This window comes from Elephas maximus, chromosome 12, assembly GCF_024166365.1.
Source record: "Elephas maximus indicus isolate mEleMax1 chromosome 12, mEleMax1 primary haplotype, whole genome shotgun sequence".
In the NCBI taxonomy this organism is placed as follows: domain Eukaryota; kingdom Metazoa; phylum Chordata; class Mammalia; order Proboscidea; family Elephantidae; genus Elephas; species Elephas maximus.
The window spans coordinates 90,162,995-90,179,784 of NC_064830.1; the positions used below are offsets into that span (position 1 = coordinate 90,162,995).

General features: G+C 51.6%; 3 protein-coding genes across 4 annotated transcripts; 1 reads left to right on the plus strand and 2 right to left on the minus strand.

Moving 5' to 3' along the window:
* BCL7C (BAF chromatin remodeling complex subunit BCL7C) lies at positions 1 to 3,784 on the minus strand. Its single transcript, XM_049904531.1, has 6 exons — positions 3,460 to 3,784; positions 2,870 to 2,948; positions 2,429 to 2,537; positions 2,175 to 2,336; positions 673 to 758; positions 1 to 209 (listed from the first exon to the last, which is right to left on the minus strand). The coding sequence occupies exons 1-6, from the start codon at positions 3,549 to 3,551 to the stop codon at positions 84 to 86; spliced, it is 654 nt and encodes a 217-aa protein (XP_049760488.1). The 5' UTR covers positions 3,552 to 3,784; the 3' UTR covers positions 1 to 83.
* A 2,880-nt stretch (positions 3,785 to 6,664) lies between these two features.
* Positions 6,665 to 10,929, plus strand: CTF1 (cardiotrophin 1). 2 transcript variants are annotated; one of them, XM_049904533.1, is made up of 3 exons: positions 6,665 to 6,738; positions 7,940 to 8,058; positions 9,537 to 10,929. In XM_049904533.1, the coding sequence occupies exons 1-3, from the start codon at positions 6,714 to 6,716 to the stop codon at positions 9,993 to 9,995; spliced, it is 603 nt and encodes a 200-aa protein (XP_049760490.1). In that variant the 5' UTR covers positions 6,665 to 6,713; the 3' UTR covers positions 9,996 to 10,929. The 2 variants fall into 2 exon arrangements, with proteins under 2 accessions (XP_049760490.1, XP_049760491.1); XM_049904534.1 differs by having other exon boundaries at positions 7,943 to 8,058.
* Positions 10,930 to 11,457: 528 nt separating this feature from the next.
* Positions 11,458 to 16,496, minus strand: LOC126087518 (cardiotrophin-2). Its single transcript, XM_049905048.1, has 3 exons — positions 16,481 to 16,496; positions 13,903 to 14,039; positions 11,458 to 11,916 (listed from the first exon to the last, which is right to left on the minus strand). The coding sequence occupies exons 1-3, from the start codon at positions 16,494 to 16,496 to the stop codon at positions 11,458 to 11,460; spliced, it is 612 nt and encodes a 203-aa protein (XP_049761005.1).
* Between the last annotated feature and the right edge of the window lie 294 nt (positions 16,497 to 16,790).

Consider the following 16,790-nt stretch of genomic DNA (forward strand, 5'->3'; position numbering starts at 1 on the left):
ACATGACACAAAATTATAAAAGGGTCTTTATTTGTAAAAAGTCAAAGAGGCCCCTGGGGTGGCAGGATAGGCAGGCCGGCTTCTCAGGGGTCAGGGGCATTGGGGCAGATGCGCTTGAGTGGGGGGGCGCCCTCCGAGTCCTCTGTGTCACCCTGGGCTGCCTCGGGGACAGGTGGCACTGGCTCAAAGACGGGGTAAGCTTCAGGGGCCTGGAGAGGAAGGGCGGACAGGCGTGAGCTCCACCCAAACCCAGGAGTCCAGCCTCCTAGCCTCTGCCTTCTCCAAAGCCTCCACTCCACTCCCCTCCCGGACCCAGGAGTCTAGCCCAGAGCCAGGTACCCAAGATGCAGCTTAAGTAAGGCACAAGAAAAAACAACAACGACAAATTCTGGAGAAAGAATGTGATATTTGATATTTCGGAAAAATGCATCAACATAATCCTTGTGGGAAAAATCAGAACTTTATGGGGGACTTTATTAAGCTTAAGACATTGGCCGTCGCTAAAATATCCTCTCCTTTTTGGTCCCAAGAATCCAGCCTCTAAGCTTTTACCTGTGTTCTATGTCTACATTCCCCTTCTGGACCCAGGAGTACAGCCTCCGAGCCTTTGGCTAACCCCAAAGCTTCCAACCCCTCGAAGACCTAAAAGAACAGTGTTCTGGCCTCTCTCACCTCAGCTTCCAGCAATTCTGGAACAGGCTCTTCCTTGGTCAGCATCGGGGGTTCATCGGTGCCGCCCGTAGTTATGCCCCCAGGATCTGGAAGGTCAAGTTAACAGACATTCCCTGAGCAGCCAGCAACTCTGTGGCAGTAACACAAACCAGTCAGGGAAATAAATACCAACAAGCACCAACCACGTAAGCCAGAGGGTATGGGAGAATGAGGGAGGAGCCCGCACTGTTACTGTGATCCAGAAGGCAGCACAGAGGAAGGAACATTTATGTGGGATGTTGAAGGGTGAGTAGGATTTCATCCGGCAAACAGGTGGAGCACACTTTTCGCAGAAGGAATTCATGCTTAATGAGCACAACTTCTGGGGTTGGAGTGCCTGGGTTCATATTCTGACCTTGGTCAAACTACTTAATTTCTCTAAGTCTCAGTTTCCCTGTCTGTAAAATGGGGATAACAACAGTAGTTACCACATGAGATTGTTGTGAGGATTCAGTGAGACAATACAGGTAGAGCCCTTAGCACAACCAAGTACTCAGCGGGTATCAATTAGTGCTTTTGTATTAGCAAAGGCATAAGAGTGCATGGCACATACTCGTCACAGCAAGTAGGCCCATGTCATGAGGTTGCTGGGGGAGAACAATGAGGTTACCAGGGGCCAGTTCACGAAGGGCCCTGAATGCCAAGCTGGGGAGGAGTCAAAAGCCATGGGGAGCTACTGAAGGCTTTGAAGCAGGGAAGCTGACAAGCTTGTGGTTTAGTTACTCTGGCAGTTGTGTGGAAGCAACTGGATGGGGGTGACTGCTGAGGAGGCTAGAGCCAGCAGTGCATGAAAGATGGGATGGCCAGAGCCAGGCAGAGCCTGGGGAGGGAAAGGCAGGCATCGACTGGCTATATGGAAGAGGGAGCTTGCTGTGTGACTTCGACAACTTACGTAACTTCTCTGAGCATCGGTTTCGTCATCTATAAATGGGGATCGTAATACGACACACCTTCCCATAGGGTTGTGATGAAGATTAAAAAAGATAAAGTGAGTAAAGTGCTTAGAAGCATACCTGGCGCACAGTAAGCACTCAATATATATTACCTATTATCAATACCGTGTTAATTGCTTTTATGATTATCACTCAACGAATGTTCCTTGAGTACCTACTATGTGTCACATGGTGTTCTGAGGCAATTAGTGAACAAGATCGATATGAGCCCAACTTTCATGAAGCTGCTATCAGGTGGGACTGGGGGAGAAACATACTATACTAATAAAAAGTTAAATTTACATGAAATTTCAGATCGTGATAAGAGATCTACAGACCCTAAGAAGCCAGAGGAATGAGACACACAGTAGCTAGAGATAGGGTGGTAACTTTCCACAGAAGCCAAGGAAGAGCCTCCTTGATGAGGCAACAAAAGAGGAGGAACAGACATGCAGGGAAGCTGGTGGGTTCAGCTTTGTAGCGAACAGGATTCATCAGAGGAGCGGGCTCCCAGGAGGCACCTGGTCCTACCTCTCTCCTGGCCCAGCTGTGGGGGCTGAGCCTCTTCTGGGACCCCATCTTGGGGTCCGGCAGGCGATTCAGGACGGCTGGGCTGGGGGGTGCCCCCAGGGCTGGGCTCGGTGCCCTTTTGCAGAGACCCTTCCGAATGAAAACTCTGGTTGCTGTTCTCATCTGTGGGAACAAGAACCAGAAGGGTTGGGCCTGAGGCCCCAAGTTCTCTCTTCCATGCCCCTCACCCCCTAAATCCCAGGATCCCCACATACCATTGAGATCGAGCAGGATGAGAGGACCACCCCCTCGGGGACTGGAGACCCTGCCCCGCCGCTCCCGGCCACGGGATCTTTCTGCACCACCAGCCGCCCGTCGTCGGTCCTAGGGGTTAGAGGGGTAAGGGTCAGGGCCCCAACTGCCTTTCTGGTTAGCTCTTGCAATCCTCCCACCCCGTACAGATAAGGAAACTGAGGCAGAGAGAAGCAAAAGGCCTTGCCTGAGGTGACAGAGGTTGTGCATGCTGAGTTAGGTTCTGAATTCTGGGCTCTGGAGCAGGGAAAAAGAAGGGGGCTGGGGTGGCTAATAATTGTTGACATCTGCCTAAACTGCTGCATTTGAGGTCTGAGTGGGGACTAGATGTGGAGGCCAGGGTGGGCAGGAGCTTGGCTGAGGTTGCACAGATGCAGGGTCTGGTGGAGGGGGGGCTTGCTCACCTCCTCCTGGGGGTCCACCACTGGCACCCACTTGAAGATACGAAGGGAAGTGTCGCCCACAGTCACCCAGCGCTTCTCCCTGTGGGAGGATGGGGGGTAGCTGGGTCAGAGAGGCTTGGGGGAAAAGCCCCCCAGCTGGACACATCTGGGGGTACCTGCAGAGGTGGGGGAGGGGCACGAGGGGAGGGACAGTTTTGTTAATAGGGCGTAGTGAGAGGGCCAAAGAGAGCCCTGCAGACCTCAGGGCATAGATGAGAGTGCGTCTAGGGAGGGTATGGCTTGGGACTGTGGCGCTGCAAAAATGGGGGCATGGCTCTGGGCCTGGGTGAGGACCATGGCAATGAAGATCCTGGGGCACACTTAGGATGGAGGGAGTCACAGCTTTAGGAGGCAGGGCACAAAAATTGGAGCCCTACTATGGGAGGGCACGGCTGGAGATCACCAGGGCAAGGGAGAATGAGCCCTGTCAATCCGGGGCACAGCTGGGCACACGCCTAACACCTGGGGCTACAGCTGGCATGGGGAGGGTAAATGCATTTGGGGGCGGTAGCCCTGCTATGTCCCATCCGCGTCCCTGTCGCTGAGCTCACCATCTCCGGACCTTCTCGATGGTCGCCATCACCTTCTTGATGTCATCCTTGGCCCGGCTCCGGGTCTCGGCCCGCACAGTCCGGCCCGCCATGCTGGCGGGGCTGGGACCGAGGCAGGGCCCGTGGCGGGGCCGCCTCCCGTCCGGCGGGCTCAGGCTCGGCGCCAAGCAGGGGCGCCGCTCTCCAGGCCTGCCGACCCTCCGGGAGTTGGCCGCGCCCTCCCTCGCTCCCCAACGCCTCCGCGAATCCCCGCCCCGCTTCCTGCCGCCGCGCCCCGCCCCGGCCCGTCCCCGGAGCGGCCCGGCGGCGCGGGCGGCGGGAGCCGAGGTTTGGAAGCCCGGCCGGCCCCGCCCCGACCCGGGCCCGCCCCCTCGGGGCGTCCGGACGCGCAGCGCCCCCTGCCCGCCACCGAGAGGGAGAGTTAGGGGCAGCTGGGCGACTGGACGCGCGCGACCGGCCAGAGGCGGTGCGTTCAGGCCACGTGGGCCCCGGGGATGCGCGCGGGGGTCCGTGTCCGGATGTGCGTCCCCCGCGCTTGGGCGTCCCTGAAATTCTGGGTGAGGGTGTGTTTATGTATGTGTGTGTCCACCCTCGCCAAGTTGTCTGATTCTATGTTGCCCAGCTCATCCATTCATTCAACAGTCTACTGAGTGCCAACTATGTGCCAGGTTCTGCCAGTATGAGTGGGTCTCCACCCACCGGAATGACTAAAATGAAAATGACAGACCATACCAAGGTAGGCGAGGAAGCAGAGCAAGTGGAACTCATATTTAGGCGGGGAGTTGGGGGGGTGTAAATTGGTAGAGCCACTTTGGAAAACAGGCAGTTTTCTAGTGAAGCTGGCCATATGATCCAGCAGTTCCAATCCTAAGTCGTCAACGCCCAACGGAGGTATGAACACCAAGAGATGTGTACTAGAAAGTTCATAGCACTGTTCATAATAGCCCCAAATTGGAAACAACTCAAATGCCCATCAACAGGAGACTGGAAAATGAATTGTAGCCTATTCACACCCGTGGGCACAGCAATGAGAATGATTGATTCCTGCTACACCTAACAAACCCTGGTGGCGTAGTGGTTAAGTGCTACGGCTGCTAACCAAGAGACCGGCAGTTTGAATCTGCCAGGCGCACCGTGGAAACTCTGTCGGGCAGTTCTACTCTGTCCGATAGGGTTGCTATGAGTTGGAATCGACTCGACGGCAGTGGCTTTGGTTTTTACACCCAACAACGTGGATAAGTCTCATGAACATCTGAGTGAAAGAAGACACAAGCTTCCATTTATATGAAGTTTGAAAACGACAAAATTATGGTGTGAGAAGGCAGGATAGTGGTCACCCTTGGGGGATACTGACTGGGAATGGCTAAGAGGGGGGTTTCTCCAAGCAGATCCTGTTCTGTTTCTTAATGTGGTGCTGGTTCCTTGGGCATGTTTATCATATGGGAAGTCATCAAGCTGTGTACTTATAATGTGTGCACTTTTCTGTATGTGTATTTTACTTCAATAAAAAGTTTTCTTAAAGAAAATGACTGTGTCTTGGTTGGTTTTATTGGACACCGTGCTTGTCAGCAGACCCTTGGTGAGCTTGGCGACAAACAAAAAGGTTGGCAGTTCGAATCCGCCAGCTGATCTTTAGAAACCTTATGGGGCAGCCCTACTCTGTCCTATAGGATCACTATGAGTCGGAATCAACTTGACAGCGATGGGTTTACAGGTGCTTGTCAGCAGATATAAATGTGTGTTGCTATGTGTGAGTGTGTTTCAAGGGTATGTCTGTTGTGTCTGTGCTGTTGTGTGACCGTCCGGAGGGGTTAAGGTATAGCAAGGTGATGATGAGAGCATCTCTGGAGCTAAACTGCTGGGGAGAAATCCCAACTGTGCCACACTTACCTATGTGGCCTTGGACGAGTCACTTATCTGTCTATACTTCTAATTCCTTGTCTATAGAATGGGGGTGATAATATTACCTACCTTTTTATATTGTTATAAGCATTAAGGAAACCCTAGTGGCATAGTGGTTAAGTGTTACGGCTGCTAACCAAAGGGTCAGCAGTTCGAATCCACCGGGCACTCCTTGGAAACCCTATGGGGCAGTTCTACTCTGTCCTATAGAGTGGCTGTGAGTCGGAATCGACTCGATGGCAACAGGGTGAATGAGTTTATAAGCATTAAGCAAGTTAATACATGAATACATGTATAGCTCTTAGAGCCTGCACATAATAAACCCTCAATAAATATTAACTGTGAATAAAGAGTGCAGCCTCAGTTGCACCTGCTCTGCTGTCTGCCAGTTAATCCCTGCATTCCTTTATTCTGGCAGTTTGTCTGCCCATGTCAACATCCTCACAGACACACAGTCCTTTTGCTCACAGTCTCCATTGTGTATGGTCTCTCTCATCAGACTGTGAGTTCCTTAGGGGGTCTGAGACCCCATATGGATCGTATCTGTGTCCCAGGATCCAGAGCAGAGTAGGCACTCTAGAACCATCTCTAGGGATGTGTATGCAGACCCCCTAGTGTCTATCTGCACCAGGTTAGTGGGGTTACGTGTGAGTGTGACCTCCTGCACCTGTCTCTGAAGCTTGCTCCTATGTAAGAATGAGTGTATGCATTAACTTTCAATAGATGCATGTGTGTGTGTCAGTGGGGTGAGGTGAGATGAGGTGATGTGTCTCCCTCCTGGTAGGTGTGACAACCAGCATGTGCTTGAAGAAAGGAGACGGGGAATATCAATGTGACAATGAGACTGTGCTGACTGGGTGGAACGCATATAAGATACAGGTGTGTGTCTGGGTAGGTGTGCCCCCAAGCCCTAGAGACTCCTACCGGACAACCCTCTCACCTAGCCTCCCTTTGTCTCCAAGAGGAAGGGCTTGCACATCCTCTCCTGCCAGCCCCTCAGCCTCCCTCTTTATCTCCTAGTGCCAGGCCCTGCCCCAGGTCGGTGCCTGAGCCTCCTCCTGGTGGGACGCAGGGCTGCTTCCCATGCCCCCGACCCTCGGTCCCAGGTCCCAAGCCCATAGTGCCAATAAGCTGTCCCCCCCACCCCACCCCTTAGGTCCCTCTCGGGTTAGGCTGCGTAGGCTGGGAGCTGAGCTCAGGGCCAAGGAATCTTGCCTGGGAGAGGGGGGGTGGGGCGGGTGTTTGGGGTCTGGACCATGATTGGTTGCGCCCGAGTCACGCCCCTACCCCTGTCCCCCTTCTCCCGCCTCGAAGGGGGGCGTGGAGGTAACCGAGATCGGCTAAGGGCCAGCATGAGCCGGAGGGAGGGAAGTCTGGGTAAGGGGCTGAAGGGTCAGATGCCGGGTCACTGAGGGGAGCAGGGGTCAGAAGGGCTGGGAGCTAGGGTCAGAGTCTCCGCCACCTCCGGGACTGGGAGGGGAGCGGCCTGGGCACGGGAGCTTACCCTGGTGTCAGGTAACGAGCGGGTGAGTTGTGGGAAGGGAGCAGGCGCCAGAGTTGTGGGAAGGGAGCAGGCGCCAGGGTTCAGAAGAGGCCTGGAGCTGCGCTTTCAGGGACTTGGGCTCTGCAGCCAGACAACTGGTTCGAGTCCACCTGGGGGAGGACTGGAGTCAGGACAGGGGGCTGGACCCCTGGGTCCTCTCCGAGTCTCGGAAATAATCAGAACTTGGGGTCAGAGGGAGAAGTAGAGTTGTGGAAGTCTTTGGGCCACATGAGTGAGTGCATGACAAGAGGAAACGAAAGTCTAGGCAGCTGAAGACCGGTACTAGCAGTGGGAAACTCAGGCGGGGGGCGGGGCGGGAGGTGCCGTGTCCGGACTACATCCCCCAGCATGCACTTGGGAGCGCGCTGTGCGTCTCGGGAAGTGTAGTCCTCCTTCTCCTGGGGCGCCACCCTATGGCTTGTGTCCCTCAGGGCGGGTCGCTGATTCATTGATGCCGCCCAGGGCCCAGCCCAGTGTTTTGCATAAAAGAGACATCAGAAAGCGAATGGGACTTCGGTCTCCGGATCTGTAAAATGAGGGAGTTTTTTCCTTACAGGCCTCTTTCGATTTGCAATGCTGTGCTTCAATGATGTTGAATTCCACTAATAGTCACTCAAGTACAGAAATAGATGTCAGCCCTATCCTCTCAGGGATCCCAGGCTGAGGCAGATACACACAAATAATTATAATCTGCCATTAAAAGAGTTACCTGGCAAGTATAAGCAAATGGCTTTAGGTTGAAGGAAGAAGTTAATTTGGGAAACAGGTCAATCTGGAGGCCACACTGAGGAGGCAATGTTTGAATTTGGCCTTAATATGATTTCAACAGCAGCTTGGACACAGGGAACACATTTCACATAGAGCTACTGCTTGGAAAAGATCTGGGGTCTCAGTTGGTATGGGACAGACTGTGCCTAGCTTAAAAATGGGAAAATTCAGAGCAGAGCTGCTGGGTTTAGGAAGCAGGAGCCAGCCTCGGAGCAGTCTCGGAGGAGGGGTTTGGGCTACCCTTATTCTTCCCCCCTTTCTCACCAGAAGACCCCCAGGCTGACTCCTCAACCTCACTCCTTCCCCACCTGGAAGCCAAGATCCGTCAGACTCACAACCTTGCCCGTCTTCTCACCAAATATGCTGAGCAGCTGTTCCAGGAATATGTGAGTGGGGGTGGGGATGGAGGATGTTGTAGGGGCCTGGGGCCTAGAGAATCATGGGGAAGCACAGATCACAGGAGTCCTACACCATCCATTTTCTTTACCTCATTTCCCCTTGAGAAGGACAGTAACTTGCCCCTGGCCACACAGCAAATAGGAGGAGGGTCCTATCTGTGACCCAAATGCCCTCTGTCCTCATCACCTTGGAGGCTCCCTCCTCAGAGCTTTAAGTCAGAGGCTGCCTGAGAGAGTGATGAGAACTCTGGTCTGAGAGTCAGGAAGACTAGGGTCTATGAGATCTCATCACCTAGCCTCCGTGGGCCTTGGTCTCCCTAGCTGTAAAAGGAGGCAGTTGAGCAAGACGAGCTGTGAGCTCTTTCAGCTGGGTATTCAGAGAGGCCAATAACGGTTTTCAATCTGGGGCAAAAATTCCACCTCAAGAGGGGATTTTTACAGAGGGAGATCTACTGACATTTTGGTTGGGCAGAAGGCCCTGCCCAAGGAAAGAAGATGTTTACCCAAAATTTCCCTGATGTAGTGAAGGGAAGGTATAGTTGTGGAATCAGACAGACCCAGGCCTATCAGCTTGCTAACCATGACATTGGGCAGTAATGCTAATATTAAAATAACCAAGTAATAATTATGATTTGGGATAACAGAGACGGAACTGGCTTTGCAGTCCTACCAACTTTGGTTCGTATTCCAGCTCTGCCACTTACTAGATGAGTGATCTACGGCAAGTCACTGTACCTCTTCAGCCCGGTTTCCTCATTTACAAAATAATTATCATCATCATTCTACTCATTATTGGGAAAATTTGAATTAATATGTTTAAAGCAACAAGCACAATGCCTGAACTGGAGGGAAGAGGTTAGGAAAGGATAAATGGCGAACACAATTCAATCCACAACAGGAGGGTAGGGAAGAAGAGCAAAATAGACTTGGTCCTTGCAATATCTCATATGATTCTCAGGAGACCCTTGGTAAGAAGACAGGGCAGGGAGCTGCTTCCCTTTTTACAGATAAGAAGACTGAGGTTCAGAGAAGGAAGTGGTTTTTGCCCTAAACGGCACAATTAGTAAGTGGTGGAGACGGGACTTGAACCCTGGCCTGTAAGATAACATTACTGAAAGACTAACATTTATTGAGCCCTTCCTATGGGCCAGGCCCTGTCTTAAGCACTTTACATGCTCGTATACTTACCAGCATGTTGGAAGTACCATATGAAGTTGATACTATTATTATCCACTTCAGAGACAAAAACAGGCACTGATGTACAGCTCACGTTGTTTTCTGTTGCTTTATATTCTCTCAAACACAGCAGCCCGGTGAGAGATTTATCATTTGCGAGATAAGGAAACTAAGGCCCCGGAGTGGGTGGGGGACTCAGTTAAACGTGGAGGAGCTCGCGCCCCGGCCCACCGCACAGCTGGGGCCGCTCCAAGCGCAGCCTCGCTGACAGTCTGGCCATGTCTCCTCAGGTGCAGCACCAAGGAGACCCCTTCGGCCTGCCTGGCTTCTCGCCGCCGCGGCTGCCGGTGGCCGGCTTGAGCGCCCCGGCGCCGAGCCACGCGGGGCTGCCCGCGGCGGAGCGCCTGCGGCTGGACGCGGCGGCGCTGGAAGCGCTGCCGCCGCTGCTGGACATCGTGCGCCGCCACCAGGCCGAGCTGAACCCGCGCGCGCCGCGCCTGCTGCGGCGCCTGGAGGATGCGGCGCGCCAGGCCCGGGCCCTGGGGTCCGCCGTGGAGGCCGTGCTGGCCGCGTTCGGCGTCCCGGCCAGCGGGCCACGGCCCGAGCCGTCTCCAGCTGCCGCCGCCGCCGCCTCCACGGGCGTCTTCCCGGCCAAGGTGCTGGGGTTTCGCGTGTGCGGCCTCTACCGCGAGTGGGTGAGCCGCACAGAGGGCGACCTGGGCCAGCTGGTGCCGGGGGGCCCGGCCTGAACGCAGGGTGTGGGGGCACAGCTCGCGCTGCTGCCACCCCTTTCTGCCTCCGAACGTCTTCATTTCATGTCTGTGTCTCTGGCTGTGTCCGTTTCTCTGTCCCTTTTTGTCTTCTTCTCTTTTTCTCTTTCTGAGCCTCCTTGTCTCTGTGTGTGACTTCCTCTGTGTCTGTCACTTTATTGCTTTGCCCCTCTTTTGCTCCTTCTTGGATCTGCCTCATCTTTCTTGGTCTACCCCTTTACCCGCTCAGGGGATCTCTTGTCTCCCCCTGGCCCATGTGAGTGTGTCTGTATCTCAGCCTTCTCTCAAGGAGGCTACAGATTACAAATCACTTCCTCCTTTATCTTTCATTTGTCTCTCTGTCTCCCTCTGTCTGTCCTTTCCTAGCCAGGAAAGTGTCTGCTGTGGCCTTGTGCTGGGAGGGCTACTCCAGACAAATTTTAGTCACCTTCCCCCAGGGCCACCCTGCCTGCTGCTCCCACTCTCCCCAATCCCATCCCTTTGGGCCCTGCCCCCTTTCCTTTTGATGTCCTTCCCCCCCTTCACCTCCCTCTGCCCTGTCCTTGCACCCCCCTTCCCACCCAGGTCTGTAGAGAAAAGCACACCTAAAAAAAAGTTTTATTTCTGAGAATAAATTAATTTTTTGTAAATGTTTCAAAATAAAAAGAAAACTGTAAAGTTACCTGTATATACAGTTGTTGGGAAAATGGGGAGACAGCTTTGAGAAGAATAGGATCCTCAGGGTGCAGCCAGGTCCCCCCAACATACCCAAAGGACACAATATAAATAGGAGATTAATGACAGCACCAGGACCAGGGACACCATCAGTCCAAAATAGGAAGTGGATGTGTCCTGAGCAGAAAACAAATATGGTATGAAGTCCTTAGAGCTTCAAGAATTGGACTTCTATTGATCAGGAAGTGAAGCCCCTTGAGACAGGAAGTTAGAGCAGTGGCCACAAGCAGAGAGGTAGACTATGAGAGGAAATGAGCTCCTCCAGAAGGAAGAAAGGAGGCCTGTCTGCTCAGAAAGGTCATATCTTCATACAGGAAGTGAGGTAGATGAAGATGGGAACTCAGCCCCTAGAAGAGGAAAGACTCAGGGGGAGCTTAGGAAGGAAACCAACTGTCCTCTCCCTGTAGAGTAGGAAGCAAGGTCTCTTCAGAGAAATACTTTTTTCCACCCAGAAAGTGTGCAACCTGTACCACTGGATTTGTAATCCAGGAGATGGTACCACTGGAGATCCACCCACTTCTGGAAGGGAGGCCATAGGACCTGGGCAGGAAGGCCCAAGCAATAGGAGATTGAGGCCTGGCTTAGAGAGAATCGTCCCATAGACGTGGCACGTAAGTCCTGTCTGCTACAAAAGATTGCCTCTTTCTCTAGCCAGCAAGCAAGACAGACTTCAGTCCATTGTGAAAAGGCAGAGTGTTGCAGCCTCTGACAGGAAATCCCACCTCCTCTATTCTGGGTATTTGGCCTTGAGCAGAGCCAAGTCCCTCACTGCTCGGTCTGTCCAGTGGCCATATTCCCGGGTCACTACATAGCCCCGACATTTCCTCTCAAATGCCGAGGCCCCAAACCGGACAAGCCCGAGGGTGTCCTCTTCTGGGGGAATGGGAAGACCCAAGGCAGTCATGATGGCAGCCATGTTACCCAGTAGGCCCTGGGCCCGGAGCCTTGCAGCCCTAAGCTGGGCCAGCAGGATGGGACTGTCAGGGTTCAAGTCCGTCTGGTCGTCCCCAACAAGCTGGAGATGCTGGGTCAAGGCCAAGAAGGCTCCCTGGGCACGGCTCAGCCGTTCTCCATCTTCCAGGGCATGCCAGATCTTGAAGGAGACAGCTGCAGAAGGCAGACTGCTGAGCTGGAGCTCAGGAGCTGAGAAGCCAGGGTCACTGAAGGGGCTGCCCTGGTACTGGAGCTGTATGAGGGACAGAGACAGGTGGGAGTGATGGGGCCCAGGAGTGCCCCAGAGCTCTGACTTCACATCTGCCCTCCATAAGACTGGCATCTTCTCAGAGGGAGTCACCATCCGCCACCCCTCAGGGAGTTGGTGAGATGTTGTAGTAAAGAGCCTGGGCACTGCAGTCCAAGAGAATTAGGTTCTAGTCCTGCCTCTTCTGCATACTAGCTGTGCAGCTTTGAATCACGAGCTTTTTAATAATTCTCACTTTGCATTAGTATTGTAAGGAGCCTGGGTGGCACAACAGTTAAATACTCCACTGCTAACTGAAAGGTTGGTGGTTTGAACACACCCAGTGGCTCCTAGGGAGAAAGACCTGGCAATCTGCTCCTGTAAAGATTATGGCCTAGAAAACCCTATAGGGCAGGTCCCCTTTCACATGTGGTTGCTAATAATCTAAGTCTACTCGACGGCACCTAACAACAACAACACTATTATTATCGTGAAGATGATAAGAAATTATATATATACATCTGTGGGTGTGTATCATACAATATAAAGCATTTAGCATAGCACCTGGCGTGCAAGAAGGGCATGATAAACCGTCATTAGTTACTAATACAATAGTTCTATTAATATCAATTGACAGTATGATTACATTATTTATGATAATATTTTCCATCCAAGTGTATCATTGACAATATAGTTACAGCACTATTTTTTTATTTATAGCACCGGATTGTTTATGTTTGTTAATTTTATTATAATCATTAGTGAATAATTGTTAACCTTATTAAATTTAGTTGAGGGCCTTCTCCATCCAAGTTTTTGCCTTCACAGACTTAGACTCATAGAATCTTAGTGTAGGGTGATAGGCCCCTTCACTGATCGATTACCTAGTCACACACCTGCATTTTACAGATGGGAGAACTGAAGCTCAGAGAGGGACCATGCTTTGCCCAAGACCATCCAGGGAATAGTGGCAGATATAGGACTGGAGGATCCCTGGTGGTGGTGTGGTTAAAGAGCTTGACTGCTAACCAAAAGATTGGCAGTTTGAATCCACCAACTGCTCCTTGGGAATCCGGGGCAGTTCTAATCTAATCTATAAGGTCGCTATGAGTTGGAATCGACTCATCGGCAACGAGTTTTTTTGGTTATGGGACTAGAACCTGGATTTAATAATTTCACACGACCCTAGAATATACCACAGTGGAAGAGTCACCAACTCCAGGGTCTCCAGGGGCCAGACAGATCGTGTAACTGGGAGAAGAAAGCAAGATTAAGATGGGGGGGAGGGTAGGAGCTTTGGCCAATAGGATCCCTGCATCTGTTTTAGGTAGACGTTCGTATTCAAAAGTTGAACAAGCACCGAGCGGGCCAAACTAAAAACATCTGTAGGTCATACCCAGCCAGCAAGCTGCCAGTTTTAACTTTGAAAGAGTGAGAGGGGTAAATGGCAGGGTGTCCCACGGACTTGGTGTCAAATCCTGGCTCTTCCAATTATTAGCTGTGAAACTGTGGGCAAATTACTCACCCTCTCTAAGACTCAGTTTTCTCCTCCGTAAAATGGGCCTATAATTCCACTTCTCTGAACTCTTTGAGGTGTCAATAAGATAATGGGGCTAGCATGGCATGGGGCTCAAGTAAGCACACAGCATGAGGTGGTTATGGAAATAATTATTATGACCATGTAAAGCCCTTCCCTCTGTGTGCTTTCCTTTAAACATTGCAACACTCCTGAGAGGTCAGTAAAGGTAGGATCACCATCCCATTTTACAGTTGCAAAAGCTGAAGCCAAGAGAAGAGCAATGACTTGCCCAAAGTCATGCAGCCATCAGTGACAGCATTCGTGTAGATATGTTTCTAGTTAATAGAGTCTCTGCCCTCTTGGACTCTCAGGGGAGCCTTATCTTGGGCTTCCTGTGTTTCCTCTACCCAGGGCTAGGCCAGGAGGGCAGTGTCCCTCTCCCTTGTCGCCCGTTCATGCCCAGCATCACTCACGTAAGTCTGCAGCAGCGTTGATGTGTTCTTCTGCATGTAGAGGGCCAGACTATAAGCTTGACTGATGGGCTTGGCTGGGGAGATAGGAGCCGCTGAACTGAGGGGTGGCAGCAGCAGGGTCAGCAGGCAGAGGGGAGCTGGCAGAGGAAACCAGAGGTCAGCACCAAATTCCTGATCCTGCCTGTGGATCAGTTCATTCATTCACATTCAATTCATTCACAACTCAAATAAGTATAGCCCTTGTTGCCTACAATGAATTTGTAGGCCTAAGTCAGGGTAGAATCACCCTGTAGGTGGAATATTTCTAGACCAGAATGTTCCCCTGAACTCCAGATTGATGTATTCAGCTTTCTACTTGACACTTTCAGATGGATATGAACAAGTATCTCAAACTCCACATACCCAATACTCAGCTCTGAATTTCCCCACCACCAACCCACTCCTCCCCCAATCTTCCCCATCTCAGATAAGGGCAGTTGCATTCTTTCAGCTGCTCAGGCCAAAACCACCGTCTTCTTTGGCTCCTCATTTTGTCTTACTCTTCACATCCAACCTCACAATGAATCTTGGTGGCTCTACCCTCAACAGGCAGCCAGTCCAGACCTTTGTTTCTTGATCAGAGTGCTCATTACAAGGGTCTGTTCACTTTGAAAATTCATTGAGCTGTATACTTATGATTTGTGCACTTTTCTGTAAATTTATTACTTCCAAAACCAAAAAGTTTTAAAAGACACATCTAGAATCTAACCACTTCTTCCCGTCTTTACACTCCTGCTACCTCGGTCTGAGCCACCATCATCTCTAGCCTGGACATGGCAGTAGCCTCCTCCCTGGTCTCTCCACTTCCATACTTGCCTCTGCCCCCACCTCCCCACACACCTGAATCTAATCATATCCTTCCTCTGTTCAAACCCTCTCATGGCTCCCCCCTTCACTCAGTAAAAGCTATGTAGGCCTGTTCCCTCTCTGACTTCCTCTCCTTCTCCGCCTCAGCCACAGGGCTCATCTTGGTCCTCTCTCTCTCTCTCTCATATTTCATAGTATGGATGCACCAAACTCCCTACTGACAAATATGTATGTCAATTCCAATTTTTTTGCTTTTGCCAACAATGCAAGTTGATATGGCAGCCCCTCCCTGCTTCCCAACCCACCCCCCCCAGCCCCGCCACATACACACTGTCTATTCTTCCCAGCAGCCAGAAGGAGCCTTTTGAAATGGAAAGCTAACATTGTTAATTCCCCTGTCCCAAGCCCTCCATTAGCTCCCTAAACAAAATCCAAACTCCTTGGAGTGGTCCACCAGGCCCGTGCACTCTGGGCCCTGAGCTTCTCCACTGGACCCTGTACCACTGCACACTCAAGGCCACACTGACTTTCTTTCTGTCCCACTAACACTCCAAGCTCATTCTTCCCTCAGGCCTTTATCCTTGCTATGGCTGCCAGAACCAAAAACCAAACCAAACCTTTTGCTATCAAGTTGATTCCAACTCATAGCGACCCTGTAAGATGGAGTAGAAAGTGCCCCATAGGGTTTCCAAGGAGCAGCTGGTGGATTCAAACGGCCAACTTTTTGGTTAGCAGCTGAGCTCTTAACCACTGTGCCACCAGGTCTCCCCCTCAATCTTCCCAAGGCTACCTCCTTCTTGTCCTTCAGGCCTCAGCTTCTGACCACCAGATCAAAAGTCCCTCCCTTTCCCTGTTTCAGAGACTTTATCTGAAGTTCCCTTATTTATTTGTTTGTTTACTTGTTTGTTGCTGTCTCTCCCACTAGAATGTCATCTCCAGGAACGAGGAAACCTCACTTGGTTCATTCGCAGCTGGGCCACCAGGACCTAGCACAGAGCTCAAGAAGTATTTGTTCATGAATGAATGCTGCCATGAACATCCTTGTCACAGTATCTTTGGGCACTTTGGAAGGTGGGAATATCTGGGGCAGAGGGTCTGCTCATTTTAACTTTGAGGAGATGCTGCCAAATTGTCTTCTCCAAGGTCTGGCCCAGTTTATGTTCCCCCCACCAATGTGAGGCTCAGAGAGAAAGGGAATTACCTAAGGTCACCAGCTAGGAAGCAATGGAGGTAAAAGGCAAGCCCAGGCTGGCCTCCTTCCTTCCCCTTCCTATATTCCTAAGTTCCCTAAAGTTCAGAGTCAATTAAGAGAAGGCCAAGGGTGAAGGCCCTCTCATTCATTCATTCACTCTACAAACCTGGATCATTGCGCTCACCTTCTATCACACAACATTATAATTTACTTATTTATTATATATATTGTCTGTCTGCAGAACAGCCTGTCCGTAAGTCCAGAGATTTTTGTCTGTTTTGTTCACAGTTGTATCCTCAAATGCCTAGAACAGTACCTAGTACATAGTAAAAAAAAAAAAAAAAAATTTTTTTTTTTTTGTAGTGTTCAATAAACCCTTGTTACATCAATGAAGGCACAAATGAGGAATGAATGAAGCCTTCTATGTAAGGATATAGCAGTTGCCAGCCTATGCAAAGACGGTCAGGGATGTGGGTCAGCGGGTGGTGCCTCCTCCCCTCCAGGCCTCTGGGCCCTGGTGTCCCTGCCCTCTTCACTTACCCAGCAGGCCACTCATGCTCTCTCCTTTGCTCCTTCCTCTCTCTGCAGTCTCTGGGCTTTTCCAGGGCACCTGTCCTCCTGTCCCTCAGGTGGCTTTATAGCTGGGGCTGAGCCCTGGCACCACCCAAAAGGGAGGGAAGCAGCCACACCCTGGTGGGGGCAGGCAGCAGAGAGGGTCCCAGAGAAGAATGAGACAGGCTTGGCAGGCCAAGGGACTAGAAAGAGAGGTTTGGGAAAGACCCAGAAAAGGGCATACATTCCGGAGAGCAGGCAGGGAAAGGAACACTAAGGTGACACCCCAGGCCCTTAC